Source organism: Pinus tabuliformis, chromosome 9 (genome assembly GCF_031772625.1).
Source record: "Pinus tabuliformis cultivar Carrire ecotype Pingquan chromosome 9, CPIR1, whole genome shotgun sequence".
Taxonomy (NCBI): Eukaryota; Viridiplantae; Streptophyta; class Pinopsida; order Pinales; family Pinaceae; genus Pinus; species Pinus tabuliformis.
Genome location: NC_142307.1, coordinates 744,180,461 through 744,204,778, shown reverse-complemented (window position 1 = coordinate 744,204,778; position 24,318 = coordinate 744,180,461). Strand labels below are relative to the sequence as shown.

At 40.1% G+C, this 24,318-nt stretch overlaps 1 protein-coding gene across 1 annotated transcript in view; it reads left to right on the top strand.

Moving 5' to 3' along the window:
• LOC149150856 (general transcription factor IIH subunit 2-like) overlaps positions 1 to 24,318 on the top strand; it is a 118,952-nt gene that overhangs the window by 12,510 nt on the left and 82,124 nt on the right. The window contains exons 3-4 of the mRNA XM_089442966.1: positions 15,539 to 15,993; positions 16,079 to 16,448. Of these exons, the coding sequence (XP_089299092.1) occupies positions 15,539 to 15,993; positions 16,079 to 16,448 (825 nt within the window). The remainder of the gene's footprint in view (positions 1 to 15,538; positions 15,994 to 16,078; positions 16,449 to 24,318) is intronic.

Below are 24,318 nucleotides of genomic sequence, written 5' to 3'. Positions count from 1 at the left end.
GAAGCTTCCAACTTGTTCCTCTTTTCCTTTGGCACATGAAAGTAGACAGGGCAGCCAAAGATCCTCAAGTGCCCAACTTTGGGCTTTTCACCAGTGAAGACTTCTTCAGGAGTCTTGTTGTTTAAGGCTCGGTGTGGAGATCTATTTTGGACATAGACAACATTGTTAACAACTTCTCCCCATAAAAACTTTGGTAGCTTCTAATCATGCAACATAGCTTTGACTGCTTCCATGATAGTTCTCTTCTTTCAGCCATATCATTTTGTTTTGTGTTATATGGTACGATGGTCCCTTTCTTGATTTTAACTTCTTTGTAGAAGTCAATGAAATTATTTGAAGTGAACTCTCTTCCATTGGCAGATCTGAAGATTTTGATATGCTTTCTAGTTTGTTTTTCTACCAGAGCTTTGAAGTCTTTGAACATGTTAAATTCTTGACTTTTGTTTTTCAAAAAGAAAATTTGTGTTTTGCGAGAAAAATCATCCACAAAGACTATATAGTACAAGTAGCTAGCAAGAGAAGTTATAGGCATAGGTCCACATAGATCAAAATTAAGATGAAGTACCTGATTGGTTTTGCTTTTGCTTGAAGGGAATGGCCCCTTTACATGCTTTCCACTTGCGCACCCTTGGTAGGTCCAATCATGATCCACTCTAATCTTCGACATTTCAGAAACCATCTTTCTCACATGAGGCAATGCTTTGTAGTGCAGATGAGTGAACCTTCAGTGCCGAAGTTCACATTGATGATTGCTGTGATGAATCAACGCATGCATTTGTCTTCCATTGACTTTATAAAAACCTTCAAATCTCGATCCCAGAGTGAAGACATCTCTCATGCTAGATCTCATTGGCTAGGTGAGAACTTTTCCATTTATGAAAACAACTTTCATTACTTTATCTTCTAAGGCATATACAAATACAAGATTCTTTTTCAAACCAGGTACATATAAAACTTCTTGAAGAGATATAGTTTTAATTTGATGCAGATGAAAAGAAACAGAATCATATTCCTTTATGGGATATGTAGAGTTATCTCCAAGTATAATTTTTAGATTTGTCTCCCTCTCAACCAGATTTGAGAGAACTTTTTTACAACCAGTAAAGTGTCTTGAAGCACCACTATCAACCAACTAGCTATCACAAGAATTTGCAAGAGAGGAACTAGAAAGAGCAGAAACGAGAAAGTACGCTAATTGTGTCTCAACTGCATTATTATCATACCTTAGGTTCCTTGAAGTCTTGGAAGAATGATAATTTTCTTTACGAGCAACAAGTGCTTCTCTTCTTCTATAATTAGACTTGAAGTTGTTTCTATGGTTGTTGTAGTTGGATCTTATTTCTCTTTTGTTTTCTGGACAGTCATGAGCACAGTGGCCATGCTTATGGTAGTTGTAGCATTTAACTTTTGATAAGTCCCTGCTCCATTTGTAGGAGCTGATGGATTTGGGAGCAAACTTTCTTGAAAAGTGATGACCTCTTCTTCCTTTTTTGCTTTTAGTCTTCAACAACAAAGGCAGTAGGCTCTCCCTCTTCATGCTTGGGAATTCTTCCTCTGGAAATCATTTTGGCCTCTTCGTGATTGCACTTTCCCAGGAGCTCATCAAATGTAGTAAACTTATCATTGTTGTTGATGGTAGTAATAAAAGTTTTTCAAGTTGGAGAAAGACCTCCAAGCGTAATCAACACCAGCTCTTTATCAGACACAGTTTCACCAACTGTTGACAACTGATCCTTGATTTTTGATATCCTCATGAAGTATGCTTGAATTCATCTTTATGTCCTTGAGTTGATTCTTCAAAGCAAGGATTTGACTCAAGTTGTTTACTTGATACATTACAATCAACTTGTCATAGATTTCCTTAGATTTTTTCAAGTTGGAGACATAGGTGATAAGATGGTCTCCAGGAGGATCAAGGATAATCTTTTTAGCCTTGACTTCTCCTTTCATGTATCTAGCCTTGATAGCAGCATTCAAATTTTCTGGTGGATCTACTACCTCACCTTCAACATATTCCAGCACATCATGCTCCTCAAGAGTAATATCCAATCTTGCCTTCCATGGACCAAAATTTGAAGCATCATTCAACTTCTCTTCATTCTTGAAGTAAGAAGAAGACATCTTGATCAAGTAAAACAAATTTCAATAGCAAATAGGACAACAAATAAGATCTCCTTATTTCAACAACAAATAGGATCTTCAAAGGGCCAACAAGTAAGATTTCAGCAGCAAGAAAGGAGTAGCAAATAAGATTTCAACGGCAAGGAAGGAGCGTCAAGGAAGGACTCCTTATTTCAACAACAAATAAGAAGTGGCAACTCTTTATATTCTTGGGTTTGCTTTCACCAAAGCTTTGATACCATGTTAAAATCTGATGTTTTATGCTGCAACAATCACTTATTATAAAACTTCTTTATGCTGCAATATTAGTTAAGTAATTGTAGATAGAACATAAACCAAATGCACAAAGGAAGACAACCAAGAATAGAATGAGACACAGAGAATTTAGGTCCAATGACCAGATAAAATCCCACAAGGGGAAAACCCCACCAGATTCTTCTTCTATTAGATATCAATTGTTCAACAGAGATACAAAGTACAATGAGAGATCAAGAGAATGAGTAAGTTCACCCAAATCTAAACAAGTTATAGCATGAAGATCACTGATAGTAGCAACGGATGCAAAGATTGGATCAGCGTTCAAGTTTTGCTCTTACTCTCCAAGTCTCTCTTCCTCACAATCTTCTTCAAGTCTCTCCATCTCTTTCTCTCTCAAATTCAAATCCTCCTTTCACAATGCAGAAGTAGTGAGAGGAGAAGATATGAGACAAATATATATAGGAGAAACTATGAATTCATGCCATAAAGGAGGAGCATGTCTTAGAGTAACTCGTATGCCAAATAGGGAAGAGTAACTTAAGCCATTATGGAGAGAGGCAACACATGCCTTCAATGGAGGAATCTTGCATGCCTTTAGGAGTGTAACTCATGCCCTTTTAGGAAGTGTAACTCTTGCCATGAAGGAGAGAGGGTAACGAATGCCATTTAAGGAGAGGTATGCATGCCTCTGTAATTTATGCTTTTAAGAGAGTGTAACATATGCTTTAAAGATTGCATAAGATGAATCTTTTATGCCATGTCTTCAATGAGTGTGTAAGAGGAATATGCCAAGCCTTTAATGAGGGAGTAAGAGAGAGAGTAATGTAGAGTCATGTGGGGTGGAAAGTATGAAGGTAAGGTGACTTGAATTTCTTTTTGATAATAATATCATAAAATCATAAGGATAATGATAATAGTAATGATAATATTGATAATTAAGTCAAAATTGAACTATTAGGATTGATTAATGATAAGTTGAGTGATTTTCCATCAACTATACTTGATTACCAATTGATACAAGGTGATTTACTATTTTTGGGAAGTCATACTTGAGATGTTAGACATGACTTTCTATTTTTAGAAAGTCACTCCAGAATTGTCAAAAATGAAATTTTAGTTAAGGAAATTCATCCTCGAGTTGAAAATTTTCAACTAAAATGTTGTTCTAAACAACCCTCAATTACAACCTTCAATGAGTCCTCAAACATACTATGACAATCTGAAAAATTGTCTTTAGAAGAGGCCTTAGGTAAGACCAAAACTACACTTCAGATCTAGCCTCAGGACTATCACAGATCAACAAAATCATGCCTTGAAATAAATCCCAAAAAGGGGTTTGAATTTGTCCTCAACGCTGTCGCAAAAAAGGGGTTGAATATACCTTAGAGTCTAGCCACAAAGGGCTCAGAGTCTGCTTCAGAAGACTTGATGAGGTAAATTAACATAAATTTTCAAGGATTCAAGGGCCCTAACTATGAAAAAGTTTGAACTGAATTGTTCAAAATGGAGAAAGATCTTGTTGAGGATGTTTTAGCATGTATTCATTCTTCATGGAGTACCTCTGGGGTTAGCATTATCTAAGATGGATGGACAAATATTAAGCGTAAGCCATTTGATTGAATATCATTACAAGTTCACCAAAAGTAGCAATGTTTTTGAAGGCTCAAGATTGTTTAGGGGAGGTAAAGGATGCTCCATTGTTGATATTTTAATCAAAGCTATTGAGCAAGTAGGACTTGCTAAGGTGGTGCAAGTTGTCATGGATAATGCATCAGTTTACAAAGTTGCAGGGTTGATTATTGAGAGCATATATGATTCCATTTTTGGACTCCTTGTGTTTTTCATACTCTAAATTTGATCTTAGAAGTGATTGACAAGAAAGTTCCATGGATTTAGGAACTTACCGGTGACCGGACAAGCAATGGAGATAATTGAATTCATCACCAACCACCACTAGTCTCAAGCTTTGTGGTGGTTGGTGATGAATTAGTTATCTCCCTTGCTGGTCCCGTGAGCTCCTTAATCCATATAATTTTTTTTTTCAATCTCTTCTAATATCAAATTTAGATTATGGACAATGCAAGGATTCCAAACAATGTGATCATATTTGCTCTCAATAATCAACTTTACAACTTTGTAAACCGATGCATTATCCATGACAACTTGCACCACCTTAGCAGGTCCTACTTGCTTAATAGCTTTGATTAAAATTTCGGCAATGCGTGGAGCGTCCTTTATCTCCCTTGAATAGTCACTAGTCTTCAAAAACATTGTTGTTTTTGGTGAATTGGCAATGAAATTAATCAATGGCTTAAACTTAGTATTTGTCCATCTATTGGAGATAGTGCTAACTCCATAGCTACTCCATGAAGAATGAATAGGTGCTAAAACACACTCTCAACAAGCTCTCTTTACTTTCTTGAGCAGTTCAGTTTGGACTTTTTCATAGTTAGGTCCCTTGAACCCTTGAGGAGCTATGTTAATTGCCCTTGCTAGGTATTTCTAATAAGGAGACTGGATCACATTGAAAGGGATACTACTAGCATATATGGCCCTTGCCACTCTTGATCCAAGTTCCTCTCTCCATTGAACATTGATCATTTTAGCTAGTCTACTCACTTTTTTTTTTTGAATATGACTACTCCTATATTGATACAAAAATTTTGTTACAGAGAGGCAAAGGCCTCGAGATTTCTAGCCGTTGTATCGGCATGCTTACAAAAATTGCTGGGGACATTGACCAAAACCCAGCATACTGACTTACTTTGAGACTTGAGACATCTAAAAAACAGTGACAAAATACCAAGACCAGAGAAAGGAACAGCACAACCGCTGCCAAAACAGTGACCCATTAACATTCTGAACTGGAACAGAAGTAAACCGCCCACACCTGGGTAACCGGTAAAGCCGAAATTGAAAACCGAAGTTCTGAGAGCTAGAACCATGAAAAGGCTGTGAATTTGGATGAGAGTGAGCGACTTCAAACAGCAATTGGACAAAAACCTTGAGGCACCGACCTGATCATTCTTCATGCTGTGCAGAAGGTGGTTCTTCGACTATGCGGCAGCCATAAGGATTAGGGTCTTCACTTTTAGAGGGTTGGCCCTCTTTTTCTGAAGGACTTCCACCTAAAGGGGCACTAGGACCAGCTTGGAAGGGCGCTACCTGAGATGCGGAACCGCCTTGGGTGTTCCTTTGAGCATTCAAAGTCTGCATTGTAGCCATCTGGTCTTCCATTCTTGGAACCGAAGGGTGTCCCGAACTATCAGCCTCCCAATCCTCAGAAGCTTCACTCAGCTCAACAGTAACTGAGGCTGTGATGGAGGAGCGGCCAAGGGTGCATGGGAAACGGAAGCGCACTGTCTGGGAGTTGGGATGGAGAGAATGCTCGTCTGAGAGGAAACGCCCACGACCTCTGCCGCGTCCGCTTCTTGTTGCTGGATACCTGTCAAACCGAAAATTCAAGGCCTCTGACGAAGTTTCTGAGGTAGAAGAGGAGGGCTGACGGGAGGCACGTCCCCGTGAACCGCCCCGTCTGCTAATCATTCTGGTTCACAGCTTCGGCATTTTGAAGAAATCTGGAGGAATTAAACAGTCAGCCGAGGAAAGGATTGAGAGGTGGCGACCAAGGGAGTTGGAAGCATACCATCCCCTACGCTTGTCCTCGTCTGGTTTCTGAGACCACCGGTAGCCTGGGCTATCTTCCACCTTGCCAAACCTGCAAGTGCCGGAGAGAGGAGCGGGACAGAGTAACCTACAGAGCAGAGTATCCACCATACTTACATATCTACAGGAGTTGGTGAGCTGCGTAATTGCAGCATTAATGTTTACTGACTGAGATATCAAATCATGGTTTGTGCGATGCCGGCTGGCACTTGTGTTGAGCCACTTGCTCTGCCTTTTCGCCGCCATCCTTCTGAACTCTATGCTATACACCCGCATCCGGGGGTGATGAATCTTGTAGCACCAGAGAATTGCAGTCTTGTATGAGTTGTTCATCATTGGATTCACTTAAAGGTCCTGAGAAATAATGGAGCTGCTGATTGACTCCCTGATTAGCTAGTCTGTCTGCAACTATGTTGCGGGGGAGCCCCCCCCCCCTCGATCCCGCTCCCAATCCGCGCTCCGGGCGGGAGCGACTCGGGAGCGGGTCGGGAGCGCGCTCCCGAAATCGCTCCCGAAATGGGAGCGATTTCGGGAGCGCGCTCCCTAAAAAAATTTTTCGCTCCCTGCCTTTTCGGGAGCGATTTCGGGAGCGTTTTGCTTTTTTTGCAATTTTTTTTTTGTAGTAATGTTTGAAATGCAATTTTTTTTGAAAGAAACAAATAATTTTTGAGTGGGGCAGCTTAATGATCAAGTCTAGGCCTTAGTATTGATATGCTATTCATGGTAATGTTAAATTCTTAAAGTAAAAGTGACATTCTCCTTAATATTCATTTTCATCCTTTTACTTAAATTTTTAACATTACCATGAAATGACTCAGGATGTTTGAGAGTGGTTTCGGCCTCATTGGATTTCATATGGAGAAAGTAGAATTTTAGATTTCATTCAAAATCCAGTAGACTTATCAGTTTTTCAGGATTTCAGGATTGGGGGATTGCAATGTTTCCATTGACTTTTGTCATGTATTAGGGTACGGAACTCGTATTTAATCAAGAACACCAATCCCTCTATGTACCTTGATGTTAGTGACATTGTTTGTCGAACTCCTCTATCATGACCCTCCTAAAAATGTACGCATCACTCAAACAAAATCTTGACTTGACATGCTATGCTTGTTCTATCTTATGTTAATGCTTAGAGGGTGATATTAATGACAAAGATCCCTACAGATACAGAGGTAATGACAAAGATACCTTTGGATATTAATGCTTAGAGGGTGATATTAATGACAAAGATCCTGATTTTCCAACAAGACTCAAAAATTAGACATTTCTCGTGGTGGCAAGAGGCCCAAGCATAAGAAATAGATAATAGATTTACTTCTCTTTTCTAGTTTCTAGTAGCTTTTATAACTATTGACTCTTTCATATTTATTATGATATTTTTTTAAACAATATATGACAATTTAAGTTTGAAGTTGGCAATTATAATTCATTAGTAATGAATTATGAATATGATGCTTCATGAAAGTTGAAAGTTGTTTCATTTCATTTCATTTTATAACATTTCATTTCATGTTAGATATTATTTGTTGCAATGGTTACACTTAGCTTACAAGTACAACTTTGGTGATCAATGATGATAAATGTTATATATTGAATTTTGAAAGCTTGAAACTTTAAGATTGATGAATCAGGAGACTCAATATGTTGTATGTTACTATGTTACTAACTTGTGGACGTGGTTGATGAAGATTATAACTTCTAGATGATTGTTGTTGTATGGCTCAATCTATGTTTTTTTATGTTTTTTATATCTAATTCATCATTCTACATGTTTTTGTTGACATATATGTATCAAAAATTAGAAAATATAAAATATACATATATTTTTAAAAAATCGCTCCCGGATTCGCTCCCAAACTGGGAGCTTCTGAAAATCCCGGTCTTCGCTCCCGCCCGCTCCCGCCCGTTTTCGCTCCCGCTCCCGCTCCCGCTCCCGTTTTCGCTCCCGCTCCCCGCTCCCGCTCCCACTCCCAAGTAACATTGGTCTGCAACCTTATTGGCTGTTTGTCGAATGTGTTTGAAGGTTATGCTTTTGGAGGCCCTTAGCCATTCCTCTATTTGTTCCAATCTACTTAGAAGCCTCCAACTCGAGGCAATCTTTGTTGCTGGGGTGCCTAATTGGATCCTTGTGGCTGCTGCTATTAAAATTTGAGAGTCCCCTTCAACCTCAAGAGGGAAGAAGTCTTCCTTTTCTGCTATGTAAAGACCTTTCCATAAACCTTCTATTTCTGTGGCATTGTTGGTATCTTTGCCAATTGACCCATGATAAATAAACAGAGCTGAACCAACCTCGTTTCTAAAGACCCCACCGAAGCCTGCCGGCCCAGGATTCCCCTTAGTAGCCCCATCGAAGTTCAATTTGTAAGATTGTGAAGCTGGGGGAGACCAGTGAAGGGGAGAAGTAGTTCTGATAGGGGGATTAGTTTTGATTTGAGCTACGAAAGTGAGGTCCATGTTCCAGTCTCTCAGAATGAGGCGTTCCTGAGGAGAGTCTGGCAAATCCGAATCTTGCCAATGTCTTAGCGCAAGAGTTTCCTGCAGATTTCGATTGAGAAGGAGCCATAAGGTATCAAGAGACTTGCTAAGACTGTTGAAGGTTCTATTATTTCTTTCCTTCCATAGGATCCAATAAACGAAGCCCAGAATGAGGCTCCAAAGAGAGTTGAGAAGGCGGCTTTGGAATGGATGCTGGGGCCAGTTTTTGATGGTGTCTGTGATGTTTCCCACACATCTGCCTATCCTTCTATTGCATTGATCAATTCTTTCCCACATCTGTACTGCTAATGGGCAGGTATCCAATAGATGCACAATGGTTTCTGAGTTGAGATTGCAGTTAGGACACCTTGAAGGTCCATTGAATCCATGTTTTTGAAGATTATCCCAGGTAAGGATTCTCCCTTTGCTCAAAAGCCATAAAAAAGTGGAAACCTTAGGCAGAGACCAGGTTGCCAAATTTGTTCCCAAATCTGATCCTTTACTGTTTGCATGGGTTGATATAGGAGTTGGTATGCCTCTTTGGTGGTGAACATACCTTTTGGCGTGTGTCCCCATCGCAATTTGTCCTTTTTATCAGAGTGTTTAATTTTTCTGAGATTTAACTCCTGGTCGATCTCCTCATATGTTTCCTCTTGCCAATTTTCCTGCCAGGTGCTGGCTGCTTTCCAGAGTTTGAAGTCTTGTGGGGGATGCCTCTGCCAAAACTGATGAATATGGATTTGATTGGTTTGCCTCATCGAAGCTTGCCAGTTGGGTTTATGGAAAAGAGCGGCTAGTCCAGGGAGCTGTTGCCAAGAGTCCTCCCAAAATCTAGCTGTGGTGCCCGAGTGGACTTCCCAAAAGCTGTGCGCTTGAATGAAGGCACTCTGTTGCTTGGCAACATTCCAGATTATAGAGCTAGGAGTCGTTGTGCTGATTCTGATGAGATCTTCCCATTGACTACCTGGTGCATATTTTGCTTGCCATAGGCGTGCCCAAGGAATGTGTGGTTTGGAAATCCAATTCCACTAGATACGGGCTCCCATTGTATTGTTGCTGTGTAAGGGATCCCTCAATCCTAGCCCACCAGCTGATTTGTGTTGACAAACCTCAGTCCATTTGACCAGAGCCCATTTCCTGTTGAGTCCATCCGATCCCCAAAGAAAGTTTCTTTGTAGATTGCGGATTTTCTTGAGAACCCATTTGGGAGCTGCCAGTATAGAAAAGAGATAAAGGGGCATAGCTTGGAGAACATATTTGATTAAGACAAGTCTACCAGCTATGTTGAGCGAACGGAAGGTCCAAGAAGAGAGCCTAGTCTCTAACTTATCCAAGAGGGTTCTCCAGGAGGCATGTTTATTAGCAGAGGCCAGCAATGGAGCTCCCAGATATTTCGCAGGAAGCGCAGCTATCTGGAAGCCTAGAATCCTAGCAATGTTCCTCTGAGTCAGGGTGGGAGTATTGAAGAAAAAAAGCTGGGACTTGGAGGCATTGATGGAGGTTCCTGAGGCTTCAGAGAAGAGATTAAGCAGGTCTTTAAAGGCAGTGGCTTCTTGAACTGACGGGTGGCCAAAAAGCATAGTGTCATCAACAAACTGTTGATGAGAGGTGGGGGGGAGTCCGTGTAGAGAGATACCCTTTATAGAATGGGATGAGATGGCAAAATGAAGGAGGCGACTGAGGCCTTCAGCCATTAGAACAAAGAGGAAAGGGGAAAGGGGGTCACCTTGGCGGATGCCTCGGGAAGAACGGAAGGGGGTAGAAGGTGAGCCATTAAGCAGGATGGAAAAGCTAGGTGAAGAGATGAGGTTCATAATCCACCGCGTCCAAGTAGTGCTGAAGCCGAAAGCCAGTAACACCTGATTGATATAATGCCAACTGAGTTTGTCAAAAGCCTTGGAAAGATCTAGCTTTAGAATCATACTTGGCTTTTTTATAAGCTTGAGAGAGTGGATTACTTCATTTGAGAGAATGATGCCGTCCATTATCTGGCGCCCTTCGACATAACTGGTTTGCTCGGTCGAGATGAGAAGAGGGAGAAGAGGCTTGAGCCTATTCGCCAGGACTTTGGATATGAGCTTGTAAATGACGTTACAAAGTGCTATGGGCCTGTATTTGTCAGGCGTGTTGGGTTCATCCACTTTGGGAATTAGCGCTATGAAGGTGGAATTAAGGGAGGGAAGGATCCAGTGCATCGATCTAGATTCCTCCACCATTTCCAAAACCTCTGTTTTAATGAGCTCCCAAAATGCATGAAAGAAGTTGGCTGTAAAGCCATCGGGTCCAGGCGCTTTGCCATCCTTGAGTTGAGCCATGGCATCCTCCACTTCTTGCTTGGTGACGGCTTGGAGCAACATTTTGTTGTGGTCCTCCGAAACCAGTTTAGGAATATGCTGCGTTAATGAGCGTATGGCCTGATTCCTGCATCCTGGCGGCTCCCTGAGAATATCCTGAAAGTATTCTTTGAATTCCTGTTCCACATCTTCATGTGCCTCTAATCTCTCCCCCTGGTGATTGTTTATGAAGGCTATGTTATTATGCATTCTCCTCTGAATTGTTGATCGATGGAAAAATTTTGTATTTTTTTCCCCATCCTTTAGCCAGTTGATTCTGGATTTTTGTCGCCACAAAACTTCTTCTTGCTGCCTTCTTTCATCGATCTTAGTTGAGAGGGACTGCTCCTGTTGCGCATATTCCTCTGTTCTTCCCTCCAAGATAATTTTCTGCTGTAATGAGGCCATCTGTTGCTCCAACTCTTTCCGATTTTCTGAGATGTTGCCAAACTGAGTTCTGTTCCACGACTTGAGAGCCTGTTTGAGATGTTTTAGTTTTTGTTGTAGCTGGAACATCTTGGCTCCTGCTGGGGGGTGGAATGACTTCCAGGTCTCTTCTATGACTTCTTTGAATTTGGGATGCGAGAACCAAAAGGCTTCAAAACGGAAAGGTCTATTGCATTTTCTGCCCGGATGCGACCACTGAAGCATTATGGGCCAGTGATCGGAGCCCGCTTGAGGCATAATGGAAGCACGAAAATCCCCCCCAGGTGTATTGCATTGTCCGATATGAGGAAGCGATCCAGCCTGGACGCAATATGCTGAGGTCCGCTTCTTTTGTTGGTCCAGGTGTACATACCATTGGAGGTTTGAAGGTCCATTAACTGATTGCTGTTGATAAAGTCCTTGAAGCCGTAGCTGTCAGCTTCCAACTTCGATCTGCCTCCGGATTTTTCCTCTAGAGCCGTGATGATATTGAAGTCACTGCCCCCAATCCAAAGGGGGAAATGCCTTTCTGAGTTGAGTGCTGTGAGTGTATCCAAGAGATCCATCTTTTGTTGTAAGTTTTGAGGAAAGTAAACATTGGAGAGATGGCCGTGAATGTTGGTCCCCATTAGATGAAAGGTGGATTGAATGAAGAAGTGTGAGGCATGAAAGTCTTGAAGGGAGAGTATCTGCGGGTTCCACAAAATTGCCAGCCCTCCTGAAGCACCTGATGCATCCATAGAGACTGAGCGGCATCCTGGCCATACCTTGTTTAGAATCCTTTCCAGTACTGTACTGTTTCCTTTGGTTTCTTGAAGAAAGACAATAGAAGGCTTTTCTTGCTGAATCATATTTTTTAACATTCTGTGTTTTGTGGGGCTGTTGAGCCCTCTCACGTTCCATGATATGAGCTTCATGAGGAACCATGTGGGAGAGATTTGAAGAACCTGGTCAGCTTGGGGAATCTACCAGAGTCCACCAGCATTTCTCCTATGATTATTGTCCTTTGCAGATCCGTTTTGCGCCCTCGTTTCTTTGTGTCTCTCAGGATTTTCTTCCCATCCCACGGACTGCCAGCCTGAATGCCTAGGATTTTATTGTGTTGTGCTCTAGCCAGAACTACTTCCAGCCTTTCAATTTCCCTGGGGGGTATGGTGTTGAACTCCTTTTGTCTGCATGCTGTTTCCAGTTTGAGAATATCTAGACCTTCCAGATTTATGCTTTCGGGTTCCTCTTCCATGTGGATCGAGGAGTTCTGATCTTCCTCATTTGTCTGATGGTGAATGCTGAGAGCTAAAGCTGCATCGATTTCCATGGTGGAAGATTTCCGGGCTGTCTCTGGATCAAAGATTTCAGATGAGGTGGAGGCGGGAAAGCTGGCGAGAGTTGAGACAGGGGTCGGCACTTTAGAATGAGGGGCCTTGGGGGGGAGGAAGGCGAGGGGTCTGCTAGAGGGATATCAGTGTGAATCTCCGTAGAGTTAAGAGAAGTCAGAATTTCAAATCTGTTCTGGGATTCAGGACTTTTGGAGGTGCTGGGAGCTGTCGGATTTTTCTTGGCATTCCTTCTACGGCTAGGGACCTTTGTGAAGCCTTCAGAGTCTTTGCTAGTATCATTAGCTGGGGCTTTGGATTTAAGATTAAGAGGACAATCCCTGAAGAGATGGCCATGCTCATGGCATTTTCTGCAGCGAAAAGGTATATGCTCATAATCTATAGTTTGAATCCACTCATAATCGTCATGAAATAGACTTACCGAGTCCGTGAGTTCTTTGGTCAAGTGCATGTGAACGCAGATCCTGGCATAGGAGGTGTACCTCCGGGTTTTTGTTTCTTCGGCAACTTTGATGAATACCCCCAGGTTGTTGCCTATGTCCTTTAAGGTCTCCTCCCTCTAGTATTCCAATGGCAGAGAATACAATCTTATCCATACTGGAGCCCAGCTGAGATCTTCCGTGTCTGGGTTGAATCTTTCCTTCCAGTTGCGAAGGTACAGCCCTAAAGAGTTGAAAAAATACGGGCCTCCTTCGAAGATGCGATGTTTGTCTTCCAAGCAGTTGAAAGTGGCGGTGAAGAAGCCTTTGGGGCCAAGCTGCAGAGAGATTTGTCCTTTGGGCTTCCATTTGGAAGCTATCCAGCCATGCAGGGCCTTTTCAGTAGGCCAGAATCCCATGAACTTGCCTATGAGTGCATGATCCCTCATATATTGGATTTCGCTGTTGATTCTCTGACTGGGGAGCTCTACTTTTATTCTTTCAGCTAGTCTACTCACTTGAATTGATGGGATTGTAGCATTTTTTGAAGATGGTGATTCATGTTGTTGCTAAGCTGCTCCCCTCTTCCTTGCTTCAATCAAGCACAATCCTTGGCTTAATGTTTGGAGCTTGAGGAGTAGCATTGACAAGCTGATTATGCTTTTTTTAAGCCCATAAGCCTCTTCTTGCTCAATCTCATACTTCCTCCTTTCTTGTGGGTGAACTGTCTTTGGGCAAACATCAGTTACATCACCCTTACCCTTTTCCTGCAAAATTTGCCCCTTCATGCTTGGGTAAGAGGTATTGTAGCTCTTGTAAGGTTTCTGACGCATATTGAATATCCATTCCCATGCTTCACCATCTGCAACCCTTTTACTGCAAAAAATGTGCCTTCACTTTTGGGTAAGAGCTCTTGTAAAGTTTCTGACGCAGATTCCATATCCATTCCCATGCACCACTACCTGCAATTCTTGAAACCTTTGTTACATGCTTTCAAATAGGATCGAAGTCGGTCCTTGTGTTGCTCTTGGGCACTCTAGTAGAAGTATTTTGACCGGAAGCCATTATCGCTGCAAAAAAATACAAAAACAATTCTGCAATTAAATAAAATGAAAAAAGAAATAACAAAGTTAATTGTTTCCTTAGAAAACCCCTAGAAATATATTCATAGAAAACAATAAATTAAAAATTGCTAGGATTTTATCACAAGATGTTTTTGTAGTTGTTGTTTAAAACAACACCACAAAACAGAACCCAATGATGGCTGTAGCTGTCCAAAAACACCCCAAAACAACCAAAAATATGGGTGCTGTTCCTCAGATTACCACAAAACAGATAAAAGCTATGGCTGTAGCAACCTAACAATCTAAATCCTCTCTTGCTGAAGTTTCCCTTGCTCAAATTCCCCTTGCAATCACCCTTGCCCAATTTACTTTGCTGAGTGCTCAATTCTCCCTTGCTCAAGCCTCAAACAGTGTGAGGAGAAATGAAAGGGACAACCTCTTTTAAAAGAAAATTTTGATTTCTAGAGGCTTCTAGAAATATCCAAAAAAATAATATTAAAATAAAATAACTAAATAAATTTATTTTTAAAACACTAAAAATCATTTTGGTGGGTCCAAGGTGAAAATGTGGGCCACATATGTGCGCTGTATGAGCATTGAAACGTGCTGTGTGAGCATTGAAACACTTTGTATGAGCACTGTATGAGTGCTGAAACATGCTGTACAGTGCTTGGAGTGAGGCGCATTTTGGCATTTCTGTACTAAAACACGTTGGTGGGGGGGTGGGGGTTCTTGCAACTTAGCTTATTCCTAATTTCAATATACAATTTCAGTTTATGTTCAATCCTTGCATTTTCTGTGGGTGAGTGCTTTTGCCTGGATCTTGCTTTCAAGATTTCTTTTGTCTTTTTAATCTTCTCTCCAAACATCTATTATGTCAATAATTCCCCTAATCTCTTGCTGTTTCAAACTAATGATGGGGGTTCTATATCATTTCAATCATGCATTTCTAGGGATCTTATTTTAAGCCACTTGTTTTTGTACACTTTTTTCCTTCAAAGTTAAATTCTGCTTTGACTGATTGCTTTCTGTGAAATCTTCAATTCTTGCTCGTATTGGATTAACCTCCATTTCATTTTCATTTCATCACAATGCTTACCAACTTATGATTATTAAGTGTTACATGTAGTCAATGATTCAGTATGCTTTTGAAGAGTACTTTGGCATCTTTTCAAACATCTCCAGTTTATCATTAAGACAACTCACATTCATCTGCATATAAGTCATGGAATCACCATTCGGGTTACAATAAAATTTCATGCATACCAAGTCCATTCGTTTGCTTGGCACCATATGGTTTTAACTTCTATGACAATAATGTCATATAGTGATCTTTTCCATTCAGTGTTGTGCATTGCTGCGGACCATGCTCAGCCATTATTTAGGGTCCATAAATGAATGCCAAGGTTGGCAAATGATGTTTGTCTCCCTGGCGGCAGCAGAGAAGGATTTCAAACCAAATCGAATGGTGGTGGTTGCAAATCGTGTTGAGGCATTTGTGAGAGAATTCTTTGATCAAAATCCACTAAGTCAGCTGGGTATTGTTATTATAAAAAATGGCGTTGCACATTGTTTGACAGATCTTAGCGGTAGCCCAGAATCACACATTAAAGCTTTGGGAAATAATCTTGAATGCTCTGGAGATTCCTCTGTGCAAAATGCGCTGGACCTTGCTCATGGTTATCTGAGCCAGATTCCATCATATGGTCATCGGGAAGTTCTAGTCTTGTATTCAGCACTAAGCACTTGTGATCCAGGGGATATCATGGAAAGTATAAAGAAATGCAAGGATTCGAAAATGCGATGCTCAGTGGTTGGATTGTCTGCAGCAATTTATATTTGCAAACACCTCTGTGAGGAGACGAGAGGATTCTATTCCGTGGCACTTGATGAGGTGAGCTTGACTGGGCAATAGCTTTAAACAATAACATGCCATTTTTGCATGTTCCTTTTGTGACTGTTTTATGTTTATTCTGTAGTCACATTTCAAGGACCTTGTGCTTGAACATTGCCCTCCACCACCAGCCATAGCAAAGTTTGCAGTTGCTAGCTTGGTCAAGATGGGATTTCCTCAGAGAGGTGCAGAAGGAGTTATTTCTCTTTGTGCTTGCCACAAAGAAGTGAAGATAGGTGGAGGATATACATGTCCCAGATGCAAATCACGTGTGTGTGAACTTCCAACCGAATGTCATATCTGTGGTTTAACTCTTGTATCTTCTCCTCACTTAGCAAGGTCATATCATCATCTTTTCCCAGTTACACCATTTGAAGAAGTACTCAGTAGGACATCATCAAATGACAGGCTTCCAAGGACTTGCTTTGGGTGCCAACAATTTCTGCCAAATCCAGGTAAGGAATTTGATATGTGAAGTTCATTGAAAGTTAAAATTGAAAGATCTAAGTAGATTTGTTACTGTTAAATGTTTTGAATTTGAAACCAAGGTAACTAGCAATTGCCCCAAAAGGTGCAAGGAGAGGCCGATAGATTTTTTAAATTGGAAAAATGGTATAAAAATTGGAAAAATGGTCTGAGGGTAATATTTGTAGATATGTATGTAGCTACAACGGACATTTTTGCAATTCCATCCTAGATTGCTTTTCAAAGTGTTGGTACACTAATTATATTTCCCAGTAACATTACCATATTTTTCAAAAGCTATTCAATGGTTGTGCTCAGGATATTTAAAAGCTATTCTATTCCTTCTCAAATAAACTATTCAGTTTGCATGGAAAAAACACTTGAATGACCAGGTGTGAGTGACGTACACTACCGGCCAATTGGATAAAACAATTGTTTAATTGGCAAACAAGAAAATTGCTAAGAGGAACAAATTAGCCACTGCAACCAGCTACCGCGAGAACAACAAATTAAGAAAAAAAATGATGAAGTAAAGAAATGTTGGTGCAGGATAATTCCTAGAAAGAATCTCAAATCTGTTTAAGCTTAGTGTCCAGCGTTTCAAGTTGGCAAATTACTCGTGTATATCCATCCATAAATGCATGCCTCTTGAGGAGGAAGCTAGAAGTGAAACATCTGAACCTTCATTGAGTAAAGGTAACTCCTCATTTCCAGAGGAGTATACCCAAAAATAGCCTAATACTTAAATTTTTCTAAAGAATAATGTAGAATTTTTACAACCACAAACCAGTTTAGTCACTGACATCAGCTCATATCTTGCAAACCTTGCAAAAGGTTCAATCAAAAAAAGGATGGCAGAGACACTTATACAGAAACAGATAAGGATGATTTTATAGCACCCTTGTAGCCTTGACATAAATAGTTCATTAGGTAATAAGATGCCACAAGTTGATGCATCAACTTGCTTATGGTGACTTCAGCTTAAACAAAATATATATGAGTATGCAAGCAAGCTCACTGGGTTATCTGACTAAAGCATATGCATATATATGACTGACATTGCAGCCTACAAGCAGTTCGTTCAGCTGCCAAGGAAAATGCTCAAAGATGTATTTGTGCTTTAAGAGATTTTAACGTCTCAAAATGTGACTGTGATCAATAAACGATCTTGAATATCAAAATCAGCAAATGTCTTGACAACATCCATTCCACCGACATAGCGAGGATGCTGGCCAGGAAGAGGCAATGGCTGACTCTGGAGCTTCATGTCAATTGTGTCAAAGGGATGCCCAGACATTAGCTCTGCCGCTCCCCCAACAGTGCTACAAATTGGATCTGTTGCTACATCGGTTACCATAATTGGCAGCCACTAATCCTAAACCGGTTAAGACCAAAAAGAATTGGTTTTGCATTACAGTATTCACATAAAGAATCCCAAAATTTAAAAGATTGACTGTTACAATTTAATAACTCAGTTATTAGTAATCACTGTTCAATTTTGGACATCTACAAAGCAGTTATTTGGTCATTTGAGATCAGAACCACTGCTTAAAGTGTAGGTAGTTGTATTTTGTACAAAATCAAATTGGATACTGATCATAAGAAGGATTGTAAACGTGAGATTAATTGTTTCCCATCATTGTGAAATACTTTAAATAGAATTCCCACAAGTATAAATGGCAGCAGAATTTTATAAATAAAGAAATGAAAAGGCATAGTAAAATGTGTACATTGTAATATTTTTTTGTTTTTCTTTTAATATATTTCCTGCAAATTTTGAAAGGACAGAAACAACACTTAAGGTCTTTCATCAATGAAATATATATAGCACATCTTGTTTCTTCACACCATATATATTAGCTATTGGAATTCAACCCATTACACATAGTGCTTACAATCCATTTGGCTACAAGAACAATACCCTGGCAGATGTAACAACCATGATAAGTCCTACATGTACTCTGGAACATATAACTTCCATGCCTAGTCCTTATCCATTTTTAGCAAAGTTCGTAGATGCACAACAGGAGGGCATTGTTTCTTTAAAAATAATCATTTTAAAGGTGGAAGCCCACTTCTCCCTTTATTTTCTAGGACTGTTGTGGACTGTTGAAAGCACAAGCATAGATTAAACTTCCTTAGCTACAACACGAATTTAAAGTCAAAGGAATACTTACAAAGATGGGCATGGTGTTTGAGACCTTGCATAGGTAGACATGAGGGGTCTTCTTGTTTCTGTTCATGTTCTTACTTTTCCCATGTCATTCCTGTTCTTATTCTACAACTTCTATAACAATAATGGTTACCTGAACTTGACATTTTGGTCAGTCCGAAGATCAGCCCAATTCTGACGTTTCTAGACATGAATACTTTGCTTGCAGCCCAATTCATCATTTACAGAAATTTGTGAGTTCCATAAGAAAACACTGAATGCTGAATTTATCACTCTGAGAGGAAGACCTCGATGTTACTTTGGCCCTGCTGCTAGATGCAGAGAGAAGATGAATGTATTTCTCTAAGGTTTCGTTGCCTGATTCCATCTCAGTTCTTGATCTTCATTATCAAAATTATCTCTTTAATGCGTACCCATTCTACTGTTATTTTAATAGATGGGCTCCCTGAAATCTATGCAACCTCTTGCAAACACTCAGTTTTATGATAGAAGTATTCATATATATTATAACAAAAATAGAAGTCGATCAAATTTAAGTAGATCCAATCATGGTTCAGGAAGCCCAAACAGTGCAGATTTTACCTAGCTATTAGTAGATCACGGATTTCACAAGTATAGGCATACAGATTTAGGAAAAACGTTTTTAATCCTTGTTTTCCCCATTACTGTCCTCAGACATACTGATGTGACAAACCTAGTTTGCAGAAACATCAATATTTGGTTGAGGATCATGGTTTGGATTCTGCAAGAGATATGGCATTCAATAAGGTTAGACAATCTGGGGTTGGCCAACATATTTCCAACGATATTGCAGCTCAAGATTGCATACCCCAAGTCCCAATATCTGATATGTTAGTCATTTGCATGAACTTGAGATATGCATCTTTGATCTTCCCAACCTTGGGGTGAATAATCAAACCTGTGTTTTGATGGGTGCAAATCAGATCTGTGCTTTGATGAGTTTAAACCTAGTGTCCATATTCACTGCAGGCAATTCACAAATCTAGATTCATTGCAACGTTATAATAAGAATTGATAAATCACCCCATCACACCTGGGCTGGAAGAATGATAGACCACCCCACCACACCTGGGCTGGAATAATTGATAGATCATCCCACCACACCCGGGCTAGAGATTCTATATTGCACCTCTCTTATAAGTGTGCAATCATGATATTTACTTCAGATATTTTTGCATTTCATAAACCACATTTTTCTATCCTGCAACATGACATACCTCCACCGGAATGCTTTGGGGACACAGATATCCTTGGATCAAAGTCTGAATGAGTTCCTGCTGTCAAGGGACATCATTTGCTCCTCTGATGAGGATTTTTTATTATCTAGAATAAAAAATGGAAAACCAGGCTAAATGTTTGTTTCAGAAATATCAAAAGAATATATCAATTCTTTAACATGTATAATTGAAAGTTGGTAGTATTCTTGATTTTGCAAAAAGAACTGTAAAAGAGAAGTGTTTGATATGATGAGCAGGCATAACTGCAAAATTCCATTATTGAAGGAATCCACTTGGTTGGGTACTCAACTTATTTTGCCATTAGAAGAATAAGGTAATTCAACGTACCTCACAAAGGCATTGACCACCAAATTTCCAGACTCTATACTGCACCCACAAAAGAAGGTTTTGGAGGAAGGATTTTTGACTGTTCAAGAGAAATTACCTTGTCATCTGTTATAATATAGTCGTCATGGAAAATGACAGCATGGCCGTCCTTAGTGACCTGAAACAAATTTAAAGCAACCTTTGAATTTGTGCAACACGAAGACAAAAGCAAGTTTGAACATTTTAAAAACAAAGCAAATCTCCAAGTTCCGAGAAGGCAACAAGCCTAAACATCATAGCCTATGCCAGAAACTTAGTCTACCTGTACATCGAATTCAACAAAATCTACGCCATTCTCTGCAGCCAGGGCCAAAGATTTTACGGTATTTTCCATAATAGTAGGTCTGAGATTAGGAGCGTCTCCAGCACTAAATACTTTGTAGTCATTTGCATGAACTTGAGATATGCATCTTTGATCTTCCCAACCTTGGGGTGAATAATCAAACCTGTGTTTTGATGGGCACAAATCAGATCTGTGCTTTGATGAGTTTAAACCTAGTGTCCATATTCACTGCAGGCAATTCACAAATCTAGATTCATTGCAACGTTATAATAAGAATTGATAAATCACCCCATCACACCTGGGCTGTAAGAATGATAGACCACCCCACCACACCTGGGCTGTAAGAATGATAGACCACCCCACCACACCTGGGCTGGAATAATTGATAGATCATCCCACCACACCCGGGCTAGAGATTCTATATTGCACCTCTCTTATAAGTGTGCAATCATGATATTAAGATATTTACTTGAGATATTTTTGCAAAAAGAACTGTAAAAGAGAAGTGTTTGATATGATGAGCAGGCATAACTGCAAAATTCCATTATTGAAGGAATCCACTTGGTTGGGTACTCAACTTATTTTGCCATTAGAAGAATAAGGTAATTCAACGTACCTCACAAAGGCATTGACCACCAAATTTCCAGACTCTATACTGCACCCACAAAAGAAGGTTTTGGAGGAAGGAATTTTGACTGTTCAAGAGAAATTACCTTGTCATCTATTATAATATAGTCGTCATGGAAAATGACAGCATGGCCGTCCTTAGTGACCTGAAACAAATTTAAAGCAACCTTTGAATTTGTGCAACACGAAGACAAAAGCAAGTTTGAACATTTTAAAAACAAAGCAAATCTCCAAGTTCCGAGAAGGCAACAAGCCTAAACATCATAGCCTATGCCAGAAACTTAGTCTACCTGTACATCGAATTCAACAAAATCTACGCCATTCTCTGCAGCCAGGGCCAATGATTTTATGGTATTTTCCATAATAGTAGGTCTGAGAAGAGGAGCGTCTCCAGCACTAAATACTCTGTTCTTGCCAGAACCACGATGGCCCAAAATAGTCAATGATTGTTGCCCGCTTTCTATTTTATTGTCTGTTATTGGGCAATATATGCAAACACATACAGCCTCAAATCCTATCTTAATCTTTGAATCCTAAATTTCAGTTCACACCAGAAAAGACCAAATCAGAGGCATAGGAAATAATTCTTTTTAGGGCTAATGGTACGTAATGCCACAAATTCAATTGTTAACTGTCAAGAACAGTACTGGGAAGAATTCAAAATGAAGAACATACCATGCAAAAACTGGGCCATTCGCAGGCCTGTATATAGGATATTGAGATTTTCAGGAGTAGAAACCTGCTGCATTACAACAGGATCTATGTTTATGGACCAAGCAAGTATTGCTGCATCAGAAACCAAAAAGTTTAATTTCAATCTCCATTGAAAAGGTTATGAAAAATATCACCGATTTCGTTACCTAAAACCTTATAAGCAATGGAAATAACAATAAAAAAAATTATAAAATCTGGGAAGTCCCTCCAACGGGTAAATCTAGAGATAAATTCCAGTATAGTGCCAGTATCAATCACCAGTCTGGCGAACTATGGACGTCATTTGTTGCAAGACACCAGTCCTTATAACCGGGCTCTCCAACAAGCTCTGTAATATCGAAAAGCAACCTCTAGTGCGACCTAAATTAAGGGACTTCAAACATCTTTATATTTTCTTTCACGGAAAACACTAATCCTATAATATCAAAAGATAGAAAAGTTAAAAGACAAGCAAACCAAAGAAAGTTCCTAAGAGCTTTAATAGATCTTGTACTGTAAATAAAAATAGCAACTGTGGCGGCAACAATTTCTCCTTACCCCGGAAGTGAACTAGGTCATTCTTGTGGCCATGTTTCCTCTTAGTCACCAGGCTTCTCCATCGCTTACCTCACATTTTCTCGTTTCTTTACACAGGACATTTAAAACAAAAAGTAGATTCTTTGGTTCAAATTTCTTTGGAGATTTGATCAGTTAGGGTTTCTTCTTCTGTAGCGATAAAATTTACAAAGCTTTGCTAGGGTAATTTATATAATACAGCCAGGAATCAGGAAAAACCAGGAAAAAGAGAGAGAATGGGATCAGAAAACCCATTTTTGAGAGCACTAACCTGCAATTTAAACAGAAGAATTCTGAGAACCTGGGCGAACAATTTCTGAACAGGGAAACAGAGCTGTACCTGCCATTGAAAAACCCATAAGAGAACACTAAGAAAACACTGGACTAAAATTAAAACGTTGGAAGCAAAATGAGAGAGAATGGGATCAGAAAACCCATTTTTGAGAGCACTGACCTGAAAATTGAGCAGGAACAATTTCTGAACAGTAAAACGGAGGTGTAAACAGTGTATACTTGAGCACCTGAGTGAACAATTTCTGAACAGTAAAATGGAGGTGTAAACAGTGTATATGGAACAACAGAGGGCTAGGTCGTGCACAACAGATTGCACAGCAAAAACGGGACACATTATTGCAGCAGTAAGTGGAAAAGCACAAAAACATTATTGCAGAGGGCGTGGAAGAGAACATGAAGAGCAGAAAACGGACGGATATGGAAGAAGAGCAGGAAACGGTCTCCGAAATTGGAGGTCAGACGGAGACTTGTTGTTGAACGGGGCGTTCTTTGTTCTGTCGGGCGCGGGCGCATCGTCCAGCTATGCGAAGGCTTCCAGTCTGTCAGCGAGGCCATCGTCTCTTGTGGCCTCCCTCACAGGGAACGCCGGCGTTCTGCCCTCCAACCTCGGCATCCATGAATACCTCCGCCCCTTCCTTGCAGGGAGGCCGATACGCAGGTGCTGACGTGTTGTAGAAAAGTCGTTTGCCTGAACAATTTCTATCGAGAGGCCTAATACAAAAACAATTTGCCCGCTAAATGTGGACGCCAGGTGTCAACCTTAGAAACAACGCCAGGTGGCAACCTTAGAAACAAAAGGATGACGAAAGTCTCTTTCAAAAGAAGGCCTATGGACCTAAAAATTTGCAAATTCAGAAGTCAGGGTTCAATTTTCATTCAAAGTCCTAGAATGTAGCATCATTTGTTTTGCCCAAGTTCCCAACACAATACTCTGTTGTCAATCTTTGCAAACTGCATGAGAGATTCAGAACTTTTTCATGCAAGAAATGAAATTATACTACCTTAGATCCATGTCAATCCTGCATCTATTAAGCTATGAGAAGGGTCAAAAGGAAATGGAGGTGCAAATCTCTGGGTGCTTAAAGGATTTTAAATGTAGGGGGTTAAGATGGATCTATGCTGGTTTATTTTGTTACTATTATGGACTGCTCTTATTTTTTTATTTTTCATTTGTGTTACAGACCTGAAATTTTATTTCATTTTAGTTTATTAGCATTATCGGCATTATGTTACACATCTCATCCATGCTGGTTTGTAGAGTGCACCTTGTTTCTTTTGTTGTAATTAATGTCCATGGATGACCAAAATAGGTCAATGGCAGTAGGGAGAATAACGTTTGGCGGCAGTGGTAAGAAGTGCCTAGAGCATCTCCTAAGCAGTTCCAAAATATTAGGTCAAGGAGAGAAAGAGAGCAGACAATAAACTAGAAAAAAGGAGTTGAGTTTGAACCCAAAAGAGTAAACTCTAAAAAGTGAGCATCTCTTAAGCAGCTCTAAAATATCAGGTCAAGGAAAGAAAGAGAGAGTAGACAATAAAATAGAAAAAGGGAGTTGAGTTTGAACCCAAATGGGTAATCCTAAAAAAATGAC